We start from the raw sequence: 17,300 nt of genomic DNA on the forward strand, positions 1-17,300 counted from the left end.
GGTGGTGCGGGGCTGTGGGTGTCCGCAGCAAAGGCTGGGAACTGAAGCCCCCAGCCCACCCCCCCCACCCCCGCCGCCCCCGCCGCCCCCAGCCCCACAAGCTCCAGTGCACCTTCCTCTGGCCCTACCCAGCCCCCCCCGACCCCATCCTCTGCACCCCCACCCTTCACCCCCAATCCCTCCCCATCCACCCCACACCCCCTATACAGACCCCCCCCAACACCCGCTCACTCTCCTTCACCCCCCCCATTCACCCCCATCCCTCTGTACCCCCCACCCCTCCTTCCAGCCCCCCCCCACCCTGCACCCCCCAACTCTCTATTCAGTTCCCCCCCATGCAGCTTCTCTTAGCCCCCATTAGACGCCACATCCCCTGTACCCCCACCCCCACCATCAAGCCCAATCCCCCCCCCCGCCCCCGTACCCCTACCCCCCATCCAGCCTCCCCCCAATCCAGCCCCCCCCCCCGCACCCCTCTGCACCTCCCTCCCCATCAAATCCCACACCCCCCGGACCCCAAACCCCATCCAGCCCCCAGAACCCTCCATTCAGTCCCCCCCCCCGCACCCCACAACCTCAAGTCAGTCTGCACACCACCCATCTAGCCCCCCCCCCAGCCCGACCCCATCAAACCCCACACACACCCCCGTACACCCCCCCAACCCCCTATTCAGTCCCAAAACCTCATCCAGCCCCCCCCACCCCGCACCCCACAACCCTCTGTTCAGTCCCACCCCCCCCGCACAACCCCCATCCAGCCCCCCCCATTCATTACTACAAACCGCAACCTTGGCCACGCCCTTCCTCACATAGCCACGCCCCCTCTCTTAGCCCCCGCCCATTGTCCCCGCCCCCGCTCCCTAGGCCCCGCCCCTCCTCTCCTCAGCCCCCGCCCATTGGCCCCGCCCCGCGCCTGGCCCCGCCCCCCGTGTCGGCCCGGCCCGGAAGCGGCGGCGGCGGTGGTGGCTGTCGCAGTGCGCGGCCGGAGCCAGCGGAGCCGCCGGCCCCAACGGGCCGGGCCGGGCCGGGCCGGGCGGCGCCATGAAGGGGAAGGAGGAGCGGGAGGGAGGCGCGGCGGGGGCCGGGGCGGCGGGAGCGGGCGCGGGGGGAGCGGGGGGCGGCAGCCCCGAGAAGAGCCACAGCGCGCAGGAGCACAAGGAGCAGGGAAACCGGCTCTTCGGCGGCCGCAAGTACCCCGAGGCCGCCGCCTGCTACGGCCGCGCCATCGTGAGTCCTGACGGCACCCCCATCGCGGGCTGGGACCGACGTCCGGGACGGGATCCCCCCCAGGACGGGACCCGCAGGGCCTGGCCTGGATCCTCCCCCCGGGACGGGACCCCACGGGCCTGGCCTGGATCCTCCCCCCGGGATGGGACCCCCCCCCCCTCCCTGGGCCAGGTCTGGATCTTCCCCCCGGGACCGTTTTCCCCCCCGGGCATGGATCCCTCTCCCTGGGCCCAGCCTCCCCCTGCGCCTGGCCCTGACACCCCCGGGACGGGATCCCCTGGCCTGGACACCGACTCCCCCCGGGCCTGCACCCAGCTCTGGGTCTGCCCTGGTTTGGACATCCCCGGGCCTCGAGCCACCACCCCCAGGTCTGATCTGGACCCCCCCCAGGACAGGACCCCCTGGCCTAGACCCACCGCCCCCAGGCCTAGATCTCCTCCCTGGGCCTGGAACCCCCTCCCGCCTGGACCCAACCCCCCTTGGCCTGGCCTGGACCTGGGCCCTGGCCTCCTCCCTGGGTTTGGACACCCCCCCCAGCCAGCCCTGTCACAGCACCAGGCCCCGAGCTGCCCCCCCTCTTGTGCTGTATTCATCCCCCTAGAGTGTCCCCAGCCTGTGTCTGTCCCCCCACCACCCCCCCAGGACCTTGGTAGGGCAGACCCACGCTGGGGTGGAGGGCTCCAGCCCTCCCTCCAGGCAGGGCATGGTGCTGGGGGGGCTGGCCCCATGGAGACTGGCTTGTCCCCAGTCTGTCCCAGCGACTCCCCCACAGGCTGCAAGCCCAAGCCGGCACTCCTGGCTCCCCACTAGGGTGACAGCATTGCGCAGCTGGCTCACCTTGTTGTTGTCACCCCCCTTGTCACCGCGCCTCATCCCCGCGGCGGGGGAGCCGGGCGGTTGCCGTTCACCAAGGTCTCGCCTTGCAGAACCGCAACCCCTTGGTGGCCGTCTACTACACCAACCGAGCCCTCTGCTACCTGAAGATGCAGCAGCACGACAAGGCGCTGGCGGACTGCAAGCGCGCCCTGGAGCTGGATGGCCAGTCAGTGAAGGCTCATTTCTTCCTGGGCCAGTGCCAGATGGAGATGGAGAATTACGACGAGGCCATCGCCAACCTGCAGAGAGGTGAGCGGGGGCACGGGTGACAGCGGTCCCCCACCCACCCTGCCCGTCCACCGGGAAGGGAATCAGGGACCAGGGAGAAGGAAGGAGGTGCTCTGAGCTGCCCTTTCTCTTCCCCAGCCTACAACCTTGCCAAGGAGCAGCGGCTGAATTTTGGGGACGATATCCCCAGCGCACTGCGCATCGCCAAGAAGAAACGCTGGAACAGCATCGAGGAGAAGCGCATCAACCAGGAGAACGAGCTGCACTCCTACCTGACCAAGCTGATCATGGCAGAGAAGGAGAGGTAACGTGGGGTGGTGGCAGTGGCGCCCATAAAGACTTTTTTTTAGTGCCACCAAAGCTGTCACAGCTCTGCACGGTGCCTCTGCCTTCCTGGAGGTGCAGGCAGAGCCCCACAGCCGGGGCGGCGGCAGCAGGGAAGGGAGCATTAGCGTCCCTCCATCCGATCTTCCCGCTCTGTCCCAGGGAGCTGGCTGAGTGCCGAAAGACTCAGCAGGAAGAAAACACGGACGAGAGCCGGAGCCGAGTTCAGCTGGCCAGCATCGAGGCAAAACACGTGAGCCGGGGGGGGGCCGGGAGGGCTTACGGAGGCTGGGACATGAGCCGGGGCTTCCACATCCCATACGCACCCCCATGTACCGCTGCGGCTGTGCAGGCAAAAGCCAGGAGCCCCCCGTGGCAGAGCACGGCTTCTCAGCCTTCGTTTTGTGGCTGGAGCTGCTGTTGCAGGGCTTTTGTGTCCCCTCGTGACAACTGCTGCTCTGTCACCCTCTTGTCCCGGCCCGGCAGTCGTGACGCTGTTTGCGCTCCCCCAGCTGCTCTGTACCTGTTGGTCTCTGAGGGCATCTCGGCTGCATGTGGGTCTGGGTGCTGGGGACTAATCCCGGGATAAAAATAGCCCCACAAAGGAAGGTTATTTTTAAGCTGGATCACTCCTGCCACGCGGTTCAGCCTGGAGCCGGCCGGGGGCCGTGAAGGCTGAGGGGCCACCGAGGACCTGCCACCTCATCTCTGCCTGCCGCAGCACCCGTGGGGCAGGAGGCTTCGGGGCTGTCTCCCTGGGGACCTGTAGCCCCCGTCCACCTGGGTCCCCTCCTCCTCAAGTCCTCCTCTTTCAGGACAAGTACCTGGCGGACATGGACGAGCTCTTCTCTCAAGTGGATGAGAAGAGGAAGGTGAGTGTGACCTACTGTGCACTCCCATCTCTCCTCATCCCGAGCTTCTCCCCATAAACCCGGTTTAATCCATGCTCTTCCGTCTTCCCCGCTCCCCACTCTGAGCCAGTGCCACCTCCCAGCCTTATTTTCCTGCTGCTGGGCTCTCCCAGCCCCTCTTGACCCAGCTCTGCTTCTCTCGAGCCAGAAGCGGGACATTCCTGACTACCTGTGCGGGAAGATCAGTTTCGAGCTGATGAGGGAGCCCTGCATCACGCCCAGCGGCATCACCTACGACAGGAAGGACATCGAGGAACATCTCCAGGTACCAGCAGGCTTGGGGACAGCGGGGGGCTTCCCAGGACCTTGCCCAGAGTCCTCCCGCCTGGCCGTGAAGGCAGCTGCCTGCCCAAAAAGCCTCCTTGGGTTTGGTCCCAGGAACCTGCCCGGGCAGCTCCCTGCAGGCGCTGCCTGACGTGGAGGCGGCTGGTGGCAGCGGGGGGAGCTTGTGCCTTGACCCGCTCTCATCCTGCTGGCTGGCACCTTCGGGGGGGACACTGTCCCTCCGCACCGCTCTTTTCCCACCCCGGCAGACACATGGATGCCTGGCTGCTGTGCCGACGCGGCGCTGGCCTTGTGGCTACCTGCCTGTGCCCCGGGGCCGAGGCCGGGCGCGTGGAGTAACCGGTTCGGGGCTGTCTCCTCCCTTGCAGCGCGTGGGTCATTTCGATCCGGTGACGCGGAGTCCCCTGACCCAGGACCAGCTCATCCCCAACCTCGCCATGAAGGAGGTGATAGACGCGTTCATCTCGGAGAACGGCTGGGTGGAGGATTACTGAAGGGCCAAGGGGACAATGCTGGGCCCGCCCAGGCCACCCCCACCCCCCCCCATCCCCAGCTCCACTGGCCACGGATGGCTCTTGCTGGGCTGGCGCCATGCCTTACTCGCTCTCTGGCTGTTCCACCTCCGCTCCGGGTGCTCGGCGGCAGCGCTGGGCGAGGGCGCGTCACCATCTCCCCTTCCCGAGGAACCGCAGCGGCCCGGGCGGGCACGAAGCCACCCCGGGCTCCCCTCTCCACCAGCTCCTCACAGACCACGGCACTGGGAGGAAGACCTGCCCGGCCCTTTGGAGAAGGCTGGCTCCTCGCAGGGGCCTGAAAGGTCACCCCAACGTCTTCATCGCCCAGAGAGCGGGGTCCCCCCTCGGCTACAGCGGCTGATAATCCCCAAAGATCCCATCCTGCTCCGGGGAGGTGAGCTCGCCCGGATGAGTGCCTGGCGCTGGTTTGGCCCAGTCCCCTCCCCATGTACATAGTTGTGTCCTTGTCCTTCCACCTCCTGCCTGGCTGGGGTCGGGTCCTCCTCGCTCCTGTAAATAGCCACTCGCCAGAGTGGGAGACCGACGTTCCCACTGCAGATGCCGATCCACCCTCCGGCTTTTCTTTGGAAACTGCTGCCCCCGGGGGCTGGAAGGGGCTGGCTTGCGCGTCCCCTCGCCCACTGGGACCGTGGTTCCCTGCAAACAACCGCCCCGGTTAAAGTTCTTCTTCCTTTTAATGAATTCCCTTTAAAAAAGAAAAAAAACAACCGACGGCTCCACAGCCGACCGCTACTCCAGCGTTTTGGTCGGCCACCAGCCTGCCTGGCTTTTGAGCGCCCTCTGGAAGTTTGCCAATGTTGATTTAAAAAAAAAAAATAAAAAAAAATATATATAAAAATAATAAAAAAAAATTTCAGCAATAAATGCGGAAAAAGAGCTGGAGTATTTCACGGCGGCGATCTCCGCACAGGGCAGGCCATGTCCTGGCTTGGGAATAGGTGCTATTCCACGAGGAGCATGTTTGCCTGTGTGCCGGTGGTGGCGGGGATAGAGGAATGCACCAGGAACTATGGCAGAACGATTTTAATCCAAAGGGGAGGGAAAAGAAAGACCGGTAAAAAAAAAAAAAAAAACCAAAAAAAACCCAGAACTTCTTCAGGCACTTGGTCCCGACACCAGTAAGTTGAATGGGCAAATCTGGCGCTGCCCTTCCCCGGCGGCGACAGGAGCCAGAGCTGCCACCTCGGCCGGGACAATGGTGACACGTCCTCGTCCTTCCCGGCTCTACCCCAGGAAGGTGGAGATGAAGACGCTGGTGTCCAGGTTGAGCGTGGCGTGCCACCAGCGGTCGGGAAAGTACAGGACCTGTCGGGAGAGCGCAGGGAGGGGGGTGGCCTGGGGGCTCCAGGGGACTTGGTGTCCCCTGCGCCCTCCCGAGGGGAGTGGAGAACCGGGGTGACGCGGGCCAGGCCGGCCTCACCTCGCCGGGGCGGAGGGTGCACTCCAGCGGGCGCTGAGCCGGCGGCAGCGCGGGGTACGTGCGGTGGAGCCAGGCCAGCGTCGTCTCGTTGGGGTGGAAATGGGGCGTTTTATCCGGTGGGTACAGAAACCAGCGCTGGAAAACACCGGGGGGGGGGGGGACGACACAACACACCCCCATTTCCCCTTGGGCTCAGCCCCAGGGGGGCTCCCCCATGTTTGGGGGATGCCTGTTGGGATCTTTTTTGTCAGCCCGTGTCCCCCCCCCCGCCAAAGGCTCCATTCTCACCTTCCTGCCAAAGATCACCTCGGAGTAACCGGGGCCGTGCCAGTGGAAGGGAACACCAGAGCCGGAGCCTGTGGTGGGAGTTGGGGCAGGGTGGAGGGAAACATTGAGGAGATGCCCCCCCCCAAAACCTCCCCCGACACCGAGCTCACCGCCGGCACCCACCTGCGATCCCAAAGCTGTAGGCAGGGCTGGTGCCCGGAATGCGGAACGGGGGGGGCACGTACTGCTGGAAGAGGGAACCCCACTCGGTGAAGTTGTTGTCCCCAAAAAAGTAGAGAGTGTCTGGGGAGAGGGGGAGGAAGATGAGGACGGTGACACCGGCAAGGAGACAGGGGGGTACCGGCCGTGGGGAGGGGGGGTCGGTTGTACCCACCGCTGCCCAGCCGGGCTGGATCCTGCGGCTTCAGCAGCTGCTCCACGTACTCCTGGAAGGGCACGTCCACTGCAGGCAGGGGAGAGCTCGGGGGACCGTGCTGGTACTCCGGGGCAAGCCCTCCTGGTACCCCCCGGGGGGGGTGGTAGAAAGCCCGCCCCCCCCCACAGCCTCACCTTTGCGGTAGGAGTAGGTGTTGGCCGTGCTGAGCCGCACCGGGAGGGCCCCGAAGGCCGCCAGCAGCTTCTCCCGGGTGCAGAGGGCACGGAAGGCCTGGGGGAGGGGGGAACACAGGGGAGCGAGACCGGGATGCAGGCGCCGCTGCTTCCGGGACCCCGGTGTGCGCCCCCCCCGCCGGCCCCGGTCCCGGTCCCCGTCCCCATCCCGGCACTCACCGAGTTGTCCGTGAATCCCCGGAGGATGACCGGGCGGGAGAAGGCGAACCTGGAGGGGATGGAGCACTGCACCGGGATCCCACACCAGGACCGGCCCCAACCCACCCCCGGGGCACCGGGACCGGCCCCAACCGTCCCCCCCACCTCCCGGGGCCTGCCCCGCTAATCCCCCAGGGTACCGGGGACTGTCCGTGACCCTCCCTGCCCCTACCCCCGGTTCCGGTGCCTGCCCGTCCCGCCCCGGGGCAGCGGCCGCCCGTACCGCTGCAGGAAGAGGGAGTAGGTGAGGGAAGCGTCGGCCCGCTCCACGGTGCACCGCTCCTCCTCCGGCACCGAGCCCGCCAGCCTGCAACAGGAGGCTCCGCTCGACACCGGCACCGGGGACCGGCACCGGGGACCGGCACCGGGGACCGGCACCGGGGACCGGCACCGGGGACCGGCACCGGGGACCGGCACCGGCTCCCCCGTCCCCGTCCTTACCATCCGCCGCCCGGCGGGTCGGCGCAGGCAGCGGGCCGGGCCCAGGTCAGCGGCAGCAGCAGGGAGAGCAGCCGCCGCGCGGCCGCCATGGAGGAGCGGGACCGGCGCCGGCACCGGAGCCGCCGGCAGACTATGCTTCCCGTCAGCCACCGCGGCACGCGAGAACGTAGCGCGCTGCCATTGGCTGAGCGCAGCGCTACGGATGGCGGCGGGGGCCACGCTTAAAGGGGCTACGCCTTAGAGCGGCCGCTGGGTGGTGGGGCCCACAGCCTGCCGGGTCGCCGTGGGGTACGGACCGCTGGGCACGGAGGGGGCCAGGAGCGGGCCCCCCCCAGGGGTCCGAGGAGGCAGGTTAAGCAGGTAAAGCAACGACAAGAGGCAGGGCTCAGTTTAGCTGCTCCGTTTTGTTTTAATCCAGTACAAAAGGGCTGGGCAGGGGACTGGGGGGACACGCAGAAGCCCCCTATTTACACAAAAATAAATACAGGGAGGGAGGTGTGGGGAGGGCAGGCAGGCAGGAGGCCCTGCTCGCCCTGCCCGCCCCCACCTGGCTGCCGTCCCGGGGCTCAGGTGTACTCGCAGAGGTGGCCGCAGCCGGCGGGGCAGTGGGAGCTGGTCTCCAGCCACTTCATGATGTGCTGGAGGTGGCCACCGTGGCTACAGCCCTGGCACCAGACGAAGAGCCCCTTCACGACGTGGTGACAGACGGCACACATGCTGGCACACTGCCGACACCTGCGCGGGAGAGAAGGGGGTGAGTACGAGAGCCCTTGGAGGGGGCAACGAGGGGGGATAAGGGGGGCCACCAACCCCCCCCCGCCCTGCCCCTGCAGCCCCTCTGGGGCTCCCCTTGGTGACCAGAACGCGGTCCCCACCCCCACCTCCCTGCCCGCAGCACTGCCCTCACCGGTCGCAGATCCAGCCCCGGTTGCTCATGGGCCGCTTGCAGTTGCTGCAGTTGACGTGGAGGGTGGTGGAAGCCTGGTTGAGGCAGTTGATGGCGCGGCACGTGCTCAGCTTGATCACCTCGTTGGAGATGTTCCAGAGCTGGAAGCGCTGCAGCAGGTCGATGTAGGACGTGTACCAGTGCTCCTGGGGACGGGCACAGACAGCTGAGCCTCCATGCACCACCCCCCAAAATCCCCTCTGGGATCCTAGCCCTGCATCCCAAAGGCGAGATATCCCTGCAGCAAGGGGAATTGCTCTGCGGGGCTGGGGAAGAGGTGTCCTTCCCCAGATCAACAGGCCAGGGCCACTTCCCCACCATGGCACTGCAGACACCACCTCGGTTCCCTGCTGGGACTGGTGGTAGGGCAGCCAGCTGGGTACTGGGGGTCCTGGAGCTGCCCTACCCCCCTGCCCCGGGTTAGAGCGAGCCTGGCAGGGGCTGGAGGAGCGGAGAAGCACCCAGAGCCCAGGTGGGATCTCATCATGTTGGGACACACCACCTCTGGGTCCCACCAAGGTGTCCTCCTGCATCTTCTAGTCTCCTCTGGAGATATTCCAACCCACCTGGATTGGTTCCTGTCCAACCTGCTCGGGGTGACCCTGCTTTGGCAGGGGGTTGGACTGGATGATCTCCAAAGGTTCCTTCCAACCCCTACAATTCTGTGATTCTGTGATCTCATGGGGTTGAGCCCAGCCCCAAAGGGAGGGTTCAGTTCCTACGCAGCCAGGAAGGGGCTTCCCAGGGTCTACCTGGGTCTGCTCGTCGATCTCCTTGCGGATGCGGTCTCCCAGCACGATGAGGACAGACACAGCTGTCTGCACGTCTCCCTGCTCGGCGTAGAAGAGGAGCGTGTCCCGCACAATGGGATTGAAGAAGTCGGAGGGCAGGCGGTTCTCATAGAGCGAGTGGGAGATGGAGATGAGGGAGAAGGACTCCACAGGTGTCAGTGACACCGTCTCGGCCTCGTTGCCGCTGACATGAGGGGAGTCAGCCTTTTCTTGCAGGTGGTCCAAGGCCGATGGGTTGTCCACGATTTCGTGGCGCAGGGGGAAGGCTTCTTGGGGAAGGCTGTATTCCTGCTCCTCAGCTGTGGGGAGAGATCAGGAACGAGTCGGGAAGGCCAGGAGAAAATCCAGCTGCACGTCTGGGACAGCCAACACCTCCCAGCACCGACCGTGCACTCACCGTGCGGGTTCTCGTGATCCATCATGTACAGATCATCTTCATCTGCTTCCACGTCTCCCAGCAGATAGTCCGCAGGGACGTCGCTGCCCTCTGTCTCCTCGTTGTCTGTGTGCGCAGGGAGAGAGAAATCAGCTCATCCCCCTCAGTTGCATCCGCATCCCCCATCCCCTGCCCCCGCATGCCAGGCTGTGTCCAAGTGGCTCAGCTCCCCACTGCAGTCACATTCCTGGCACCCACAGCCACCACTGTGGGGGTCATGGGGGCAAAGTGTCCTTTTGCAACACCGTGAGGCTCAGCGTGCTTCACCAGGGGGGCTGCACCCCAATTTACAGGATAAATTTACCAGTTTATCCCATATCAGGGCCATCTACAGGTGAGGAGGGGAGAGGCACAGGACTGGGACTCTGCTGGCCCCAAAAACGTTACCCTCGTTGTTGATCAGGGTGGAGGAGGAATCCATGAGGATGTTTTCCGTGCGGCTTTCTCCTTTGCTGCGGTCCAGTCTCGACTCGCTGCCCAGCCCAGAGGGGATGTCCTTCAGGTTAAAGCTGGGAAAGAAGCCAAGTTTAATAGTCACAGAAGTTTACAGCTTCCGTTCTAGCCAGCAAACGGTCTCCAGTTGCAATTGGAACGGTGAAACACAAGCCGTGGCCATTTCCCCAAGAAAGTCAGCTGTCCCCACATTGTAACTTAAAAAAGACACGTTGCGATTGTTAACACAGTCCTTTCTCCAAGCCTGGCGTCTCTGCACACACACCGCAAAGGTCTCCCCTAAAGGATTTCAGAGCTGAGCGCGAGGCTGTTGACTCCATCCCTTAATACCTACCTTCACCTCAGAGGCAGGCAAACAGGAGCTGCCCTGCCACAAGGTGCTCTGCTGTTTGTTATGCACCACCGCTCTCAGGCTTCATCGAGACAGAGGAGGAAGGGAAGGGGGTTGAAGCAGAGCCCAGCTCTTCAGCTTGCTGCCTGCGGTTTCAGTCTGCGTCAGACAGTGACCCGCCTGGATGCGGAGCTCGGTCAAGGAGAGCGTTTTGTTTGATGTTAGTCGAGTCTTTGCCGCTCGCCCTGGGAACCTGGCCCTGCGAGGTCTGACAGCTAATTTGGAGTCCTTAGCCCTCACTTTTATATGTCATTGAAAAGAGGAAAAACAAGTTTTCCTGCTTCATCAGCTCACGATGGGGCTGTCTCTGCGGCAAGCTGCTCGCAGAGCTTCGTTGTCCTTTCCTTTTCAAAGGCAGAAGACTTCTCCACACCAGCAGCAAGACAGGGGTTCTCCATCCCCAGCCCTCTGTCACAGTTGCTAATTAAATAACCACAAAGACGGTACCAACCCTGCCACAGCTTCAAACTTCGTTTTGAAGAGGGAAGGGAGCAGCGTACAAGCCTGCGCAGCTCAAGGCCAGGCCGGCCGCTCGCTTCTCGCACCCACATGGAAAATGGCTGCGTTTAAACGATGCCAACCAGCACCCCAGCGTGGAGAGCCATCCCTGCTCCAAGCCCAGCAGAAGAGCTGTCTCCGCACTCCCGCTCACGGAGCCACCCCAGCCATCGCGTCACTGGCTGCGGCTCCGGCATCCCTTACCTGTTCATGAGTGGGAGGGTGGTGCTGCCTTTCCCCATGCTGTGGTTGAGGTTGGTGGAGGACACGGTGCCCAGGCTGGAATAGATAATCCGCAGCATCGTCCACGTTTGAGCTACCTACGCGAGAGACAGCCACGGTCAGACCTCCTCAGGCTAAAAAACCAGGCCCCGTGCAGCCACGTGCCTGACCACAGTCTCCCATCATCTAGAGACCATCTAGAATCCAGAGAGCTGTGCAGGCTCTCAGGGGGGTCAAGTTTCTGGGCAATGATCTGTACTTGTTTTAGGCAACAGTGATATGGGTTTGGTGCCAGGACAAGGTACACCTTAGGGGGACAGCTGGATGGAAAGCTGCCATCCAGCTAGGCTGACGGGCCTCGTCCTGACAGCACCTTTCAACCTCAGCACCTGTACCGAGAATCTCCAGCCTAGGTCTCACCTGGTTGCGGTCCAAGCCCTTGGCTACCTTGGCGTTGTGGTCGCAGAGCTCGGCCAGGGGCCTGCCAGCCAGTGCGTACTGCTTGGCGGTGTGCACGAACCAGTCCATGCTGCCGCTCTCCACGTCCGTCTCGAAGACGCTGAGGGCGCTGGAGGAGGAGATGTACTCAAACTGCTCTGTGGGGTCCAGCTTGCGCTTGAAGAAGATGGGGTGACGCCGGTCCCCGATGTAGGGCTTGCGGTTGGAGTCAGAGGAGATGAGGCTCTCTTTGGCAGCGAAGGCCAGGTCTCCGTAGAGGCTGTAGCACAGTCCCTCGGGGTTGGCCCGGTCGATGGGCTGGCTGGCATCCTTGAAAATGTGCTGGTACAGGGTACTGTCTTTGGAACCCGACAGGAGGAAATAAGGGTCATGGAGGTGACGCCACACGATGCCTGTGGTGACGTCCTTGTGCTCCTCGAACATGGCGGAAGGGATGAAGGGACGCCGAACGTCCCAGACGTAGATGTTGTGGTCCACCATCATGGAGCAGGTGGCGATGTGGTGCTTGCACTCCGGGCGCCACTTCACCCGGGCCACTGAGGCGATGGTCTGCACGCAGTAGATCTCCTTCGCCCGCGTGGTGTTCATGTCCCACACCTTCACCATCTTATCCCGGCCACCTGTTGCCAGCCAGCCCCTGGGAGAAGGATGGAGGAAGACGGTGAGACACCAGTTTGGGCCAGGATCCATGCCCGTTCGCCTCTCCTTTCCCACCCTGGCACAGAAACACTCACAACATGGATGTGACCACATCCATGTCAAGGGGAAGCAGCCGGGCTGTAATCACGTCCTCCCACACACTACCCTAACACCTCCACTCTCCAGTAACCGGGTCAGGCAACACCCCTCCTTCCCACTCTTGTTTAAGGCCCAGCGTCTTTACAGCCACACTCATCCGAAGGGCTCCCAGCCAGACCAGTTGCCCCACCTCCGCTTTCCGCTTGCTGGGGAGAGAGAGGAAAAATGCTGGTTTAAACATATTTCAGTGCCTCTCATGAGGAGTCAGAGCGCTGCCTGGCAGGGAGCGAGGAAGGAGTGTCGGCACAGGGACCCACACAGCACAACAACTGTTTACAGACGCACCCCAGCTGCCCCCAGGGAAAGGCAGGAGGAAAACGTGATCAAACACAAGCAGCCATGTCCCAGAGCAGCCACGCTGCACCCTCCCCGAGAAGAACACTGGAGCGAGAGGCCGCCCTGACACAGTGGGCAAGACAGCAGCTTGCTGTACCCCCCCCCATTAGCAATCCAGTGCCTCAGAAACCCTCAACTGGTCAAAAAACAAAACCAAAACACCCCAACTCACCCCCAAATCCTCAAAGCAATAATTGCTCCCATCTTCCAGCAACAGCCCAGCCCCTGACACAAGGGGCCAGGGTATCACAGACCCTGCTCTCATCCCCCAGAAGGTCCCAACCCCATTTTTAGGGCCTCCCTTGTCTCTACCAAGGCCAGGCAGCTGACAGGGTCCGGCACCACACACACCTGTCCTCCGGGTGCCAGTCACAGCAGAAGACAGGCCCGTTGTGGGCCGTGAACATCCTCTCGTAGCGGTCCGGCCGACGGATGTCCCACAGCTGCACATTCCCATTCTCAAAGGTGGCAGCGAAGGTGAAGTAGTCCCTGATGCTGAACTGGACATCACGCACGCTCTCCGACTGGCCTGAGTGGGGACAGAAGTTGAGATTTGGTAGGAGAGAACTCCAACAAAGATAAAAACCCCACTGGAAGAGCTATGGGGGCCATCAGGCCAGCAAGATGGGGAAACGGAGAGCGATGTGGCCACCTTCCACCTCCCATGCTGAGCCAGCCTGCTGCCGAGTGGCAAAAAAAAGCACCAAAACACCTCTCAGCTCCCTCCCTGCCTGCTCCAGAAATCTTGCCTTGATGAAACCCTCCTCCTGGGCACAAGGAAAGGGCAAAGCCCCCAACCTCTGCCTCTCACTGGGACAGGGGGACAAGAAACAGCCCACATTCCTACCAGAGAAGGTGCTGACAGAGTCCTTCTTGCGCAGGTCAAAGCATTTCATGTAGCCATCCTGGGAGCCACTGAGGAGCATGTAGACCTCGGTGGGGTGGAAGCAGACCTTGTTGACGGTGCGCTTGTGCTCGGTGAAGAGCTGGTCCTGCTTGTTGCGGGACGGCTTGCCCAGGTTCCAGGTGACGACCACGCCGTTGGTGGCGGCGGTGGCCAGCAGGTTCTCATCCATCTGGTGCCACACCACATCTGCGCAGCTGAAGTTCAAGGAGGGTTTGCGGCCAACGCGGAGGTTCAGCTTCTCCACAAACTGGTCCTCCTCGATGGAGTAGATCTTGAAGATGTTGCGGCCAGCCACCACCACCTGGGCGGCATCACGGCACACGCTGATGGCATTGGCGGGGGCATCCAGGTGGCAGAACATGGTCCGTCCCGTGAGGGCGTTACCCCCCAGGGCTGTGGTGACCCTGGCCATTTTCTCCATGGCCGTCCTCGGGGCGCACTCCCCTCTCCAGGAGCAGGCTCGGAGGCTCGCGTCCCCGCAGGCTGCATTCACGCTCGCACGGCCGCCCTGCTCCACCTCAGCCAGAGCTGGGAAGGGACAGGCTCGGCTCCTGCAGCTCCTGGCAGGCCCAGGTGGCTTCAACTGCAGCTTTTTGTGGCCACATCAACAGGCTGCGGGTGTGAGAGGCTACAGCCTGGTTGCTACCTGCGGTCAGAGATACAGCCCCACGCCAGGCTCCTCCTCCTGCTGCCGTCTGTAAATCCCTCTCAGGGAGTTCTTGAAAATCTTTTCTGGGTTTCTTGTTCTCTCCTCAGTTCAACCCTCTGAGATGCTCCACTGATGACAGCGATGGTGATGCTAGGGGAGGTGGACTACAGCGACGTGTACTGAGGCAAGCAGCGTCTCCAGCAAGAGATTGGGTGAAACGAGGCCACAGTCCTCTCTGCGGGGCACTCCCTGTGTCCCAAGCCCTGCAAACACCACAGGCAGGGGTTCACTCTGCTTCTTTAGTGATGGGGGGGGACAGCAGCTCCCCACGCCAGGCATTGCAGCCCATCCCTGTCCCATGCCAGGGGCTTCCAGCCACCCTGGGGCCAGCATGGCTACCTGGGGGCTGCAGGGTCTCTGAGGGCACCCATAGGCCAGCTCCCCCTGAGCCAGGCCCTCCTACTCCTACACCTTTCCCTCACCAGGAGCCCCAGCCCCACTCACACCCCACATTCCCCCCACTCCTCAGGGCCCACTCCTAACCCACAGACCCCCCAGCGCTCCCTCAGAGCCCCTCAGCCCCACAGGGCCCCCTAAGGGGTCCCTGCTGCCCCTCAGTGCCTCCCAGGGCCCCCCTCAGAGCCCCCTCCCACCCCACAGCCCCCTCAAGGCCCCCTCCCACCCTTCAGGATGCCCTCAGCTCCCCAGAGCCCCCTCCCACCCCATACGCAAAGCTCCCTCAGGGCCCTCTCAGCTTCTCATAGCCTCCTGAGATCCCCCTCCCATCCCATAGCCCCCTCGGGGGCCCCTCCTGCACCTCAAGGCCCCGTCAGAGCCCGCTCCCACCCCATAGCCCCCTCAAGGCCTCCTCCTGCCCCCCAAGGCCTCCCAAGGGCCCCTCTCAGAGCCCACTCCCAAGCCATAGCCCCCTCAGAGACCCCTCCCGCCCCTCAGGGCCTCCTCAGAGCCCCTCAGCTCCCCAGGGCACCCTCAGGACCCCCTCCCACCCCACAGCCCCCTCAGGGCCCATTCCCGCCCCTCAGCCCTCCCTGTCGCTGCCGGTCAGGCCGCCCCCCTTCCGCGGTGGTGGTGCCGGTGCCGTACCCAGTGCCACTGCAACCCCGCCGGCAGCTCGGGCCCAGCAGGCCCCGCCGGCCGTCGCCGCCACCACGGAATCGGCCGCCAACCTCCGCCCCCTTACGCCGCGCCACGCCCCCTTACGCCGCGCCACGCCCCCTTACACCGCCCCGCCGCGCACGCCCCGCCCAGGACACGCCCCCGATCTGGCCCCGCCCCCCCATGCAAAGCCCCGTCCCCGGCACGGAGCTGGGGAGGGAAACGGGGGTGTACGGTGGGGTATGGGGTGAATTGGGGGTGGAGATGACGGGGGGACGCGGGGTGCAGTGGGGGGGCGATGGGGAAATGGGGGTGTCGGGGGGGGATATGGGGTGAATTGCGGGTGGGATGCAGGGGGATGTGGGGTGCGGTGGAGGGGGTGCAAAGGGGAAAATGGGGGTGTCAGGGGGGGGATGTGGGGTGAATTGCGGGTGGGGGTGCCGGGGAAATGTGGGGTCCGGGGGGGCATGGGGGTGCAGGGGGAAAATGGGGATGTTGAAGGGAAATATGGGGTGAATTGGGGTGGAGATGACGGGGAGACGTGGGGTGCAGTGGGTGGGGTGCGATGAGGAAATAGGGGTGTCGGGGGTGATATGGGGTGAATTGCGGGTGGGGGTGCCGGGGGAACATGGGGTCCGGGGGGGATGGGGGTGCCCAGGGAACATGGGGATGTCGGGGGGGCATATGGGGTGAATTGGGGTGGGATGGAGGATGCCTGGGGGACTTGGGGTGCCAGGGGGACATGAGGTGCATGGGCGGGGTGCGATGGGGAAATGGGGGTGTCAGTGGGGGATATGGGGTGAATTGGGAGTGGGGGTGCTGGGGAAATGCGGGGTCCGGGGGGGAGGGGGTTCAGGGGGAAAATGGGGGTGTCAGGAGGGATATGGAGTCAATTGCATTTTGGGGTGCCGGGGGGACGTGGGGTGCAGTGGGGGTGTGTGATGGGGAAATGGGGGTGTCGGGGGGAGACATGGGGTGAATTGCGGGTGGGGGTGCTGGGGAAATGTGGGGTCCGGGGGGGTGTGAGATGGGGATATGGGGTGAATTGGGGTGGGGGTTCTTGGGGGACGTGGGGTGCATGGGCAGGGTGCGACGGGGAAATGGAGGTGTCAGGGGGGGACATGGGGTGCAGTAGGGGGGGTGCGGTGGGGAAAATGGGGGGGTCAGGGGGGATATGGGGTGCATTGGGAGGGGATGCCAGGGAAATGTGGGGTGCAGTATAGGGGGCATGTGATGGGGAAAATGGGGGTGTCAGGGGGATATGGGGTGCGTTGGGGGAGTAAGGATGCACTGGGGGGAAAAGGGGGTGCACTGGGGTGTAGGGATGCACCGGGGGGATATGAGGGTGCACTGAAGTGTGGGGCTGCCTGGGGGGTTTGGGGGTACCCTGGGGTTTAGGGGTACACAGAGGGGGGGGTGGCTACACAGGGCTACACTGGGGGATGGGTGTGCAGGGGGTGGGGGTGCACTGGGGGACATCGGGGGGACACTGCCATGGGACAGTGCAGAGGAGGGTATGGGCACACCCCAGCCCCGGGACTGGGGCTGTGCTGGGGCTGCCCGTGTGTCGTGGGACCGTGGGGGTGTGCAGGCCTGATGGCACCCCCCCAAATGCTGCTGTCACCTGCAGGGGTCGGGGACCCTCATGTGCCACTGCCCTGCTTGTCCCCAGCCCCTGGCACCCTCCCAAATGCTGCTGTCACCTGCAGGGGTCGGGGACCCTCATGTGCCACTGCCCTGCTTGTCCCCAGCCCCTGGCACCCGCATACCACGGGTACTGGTGCGTTTGGGGGTGCAGGCAGCCCCCCACCCTCGCTGTTGCCATGCCGGGGTGCTCCGTGCCCCAGTGGTGCCACCCTGTCCCATGGCCCCAGCGGCTCCCGGCGCATCCCAAACCCCCTTCCACGGCCAGGAGGGTCCTCGTGCCATTTTGGGGCCAGAAAGGGAGGTTTTGG

At 64.1% G+C, this 17,300-nt stretch overlaps 3 protein-coding genes across 3 annotated transcripts; 1 reads left to right on the forward strand and 2 right to left on the reverse strand.

The window, feature by feature from the left end:
* Positions 1 to 1,026: 1,026 nt before the first annotated feature.
* On the forward strand, positions 1,027 to 5,251 carry STUB1 (STIP1 homology and U-box containing protein 1). Its single transcript, XM_054211097.1, has 7 exons — positions 1,027 to 1,227; positions 2,154 to 2,352; positions 2,470 to 2,635; positions 2,818 to 2,908; positions 3,471 to 3,527; positions 3,715 to 3,831; positions 4,220 to 5,251. The coding sequence occupies exons 1-7, from the start codon at positions 1,042 to 1,044 to the stop codon at positions 4,343 to 4,345; spliced, it is 942 nt and encodes a 313-aa protein (XP_054067072.1). The 5' UTR covers positions 1,027 to 1,041; the 3' UTR covers positions 4,346 to 5,251.
* Positions 5,252 to 5,395: 144 nt separating this feature from the next.
* Positions 5,396 to 7,502, reverse strand: JMJD8 (jumonji domain containing 8). The gene is made up of 9 exons (XM_054211104.1): positions 7,344 to 7,502; positions 7,126 to 7,209; positions 6,864 to 6,912; positions 6,645 to 6,741; positions 6,469 to 6,537; positions 6,258 to 6,377; positions 6,096 to 6,163; positions 5,808 to 5,942; positions 5,396 to 5,692 (listed from the first exon to the last, which is right to left on the reverse strand). Exons 1-9 carry the CDS (start codon positions 7,430 to 7,432, stop codon positions 5,612 to 5,614), a joined length of 792 nt encoding a protein of 263 aa, XP_054067079.1. The 5' UTR covers positions 7,433 to 7,502; the 3' UTR covers positions 5,396 to 5,611.
* Positions 7,503 to 7,732: 230 nt separating this feature from the next.
* Positions 7,733 to 15,456, reverse strand: WDR24 (WD repeat domain 24). The gene is made up of 10 exons (XM_054211053.1): positions 15,334 to 15,456; positions 13,521 to 14,492; positions 13,025 to 13,202; positions 11,501 to 12,176; positions 11,063 to 11,178; positions 9,904 to 10,025; positions 9,478 to 9,582; positions 9,042 to 9,379; positions 8,251 to 8,435; positions 7,733 to 8,078 (listed from the first exon to the last, which is right to left on the reverse strand). The coding sequence occupies exons 2-10, from the start codon at positions 13,999 to 14,001 to the stop codon at positions 7,910 to 7,912; spliced, it is 2,370 nt and encodes a 789-aa protein (XP_054067028.1). The 5' UTR covers positions 14,002 to 14,492; positions 15,334 to 15,456; the 3' UTR covers positions 7,733 to 7,909.
* Positions 15,457 to 17,300: the final 1,844 nt, after the last annotated feature.

Source organism: Rissa tridactyla, chromosome 8 (assembly GCF_028500815.1).
Source record: "Rissa tridactyla isolate bRisTri1 chromosome 8, bRisTri1.patW.cur.20221130, whole genome shotgun sequence".
NCBI classification, from domain to species: Eukaryota; Metazoa; Chordata; class Aves; order Charadriiformes; family Laridae; genus Rissa; species Rissa tridactyla.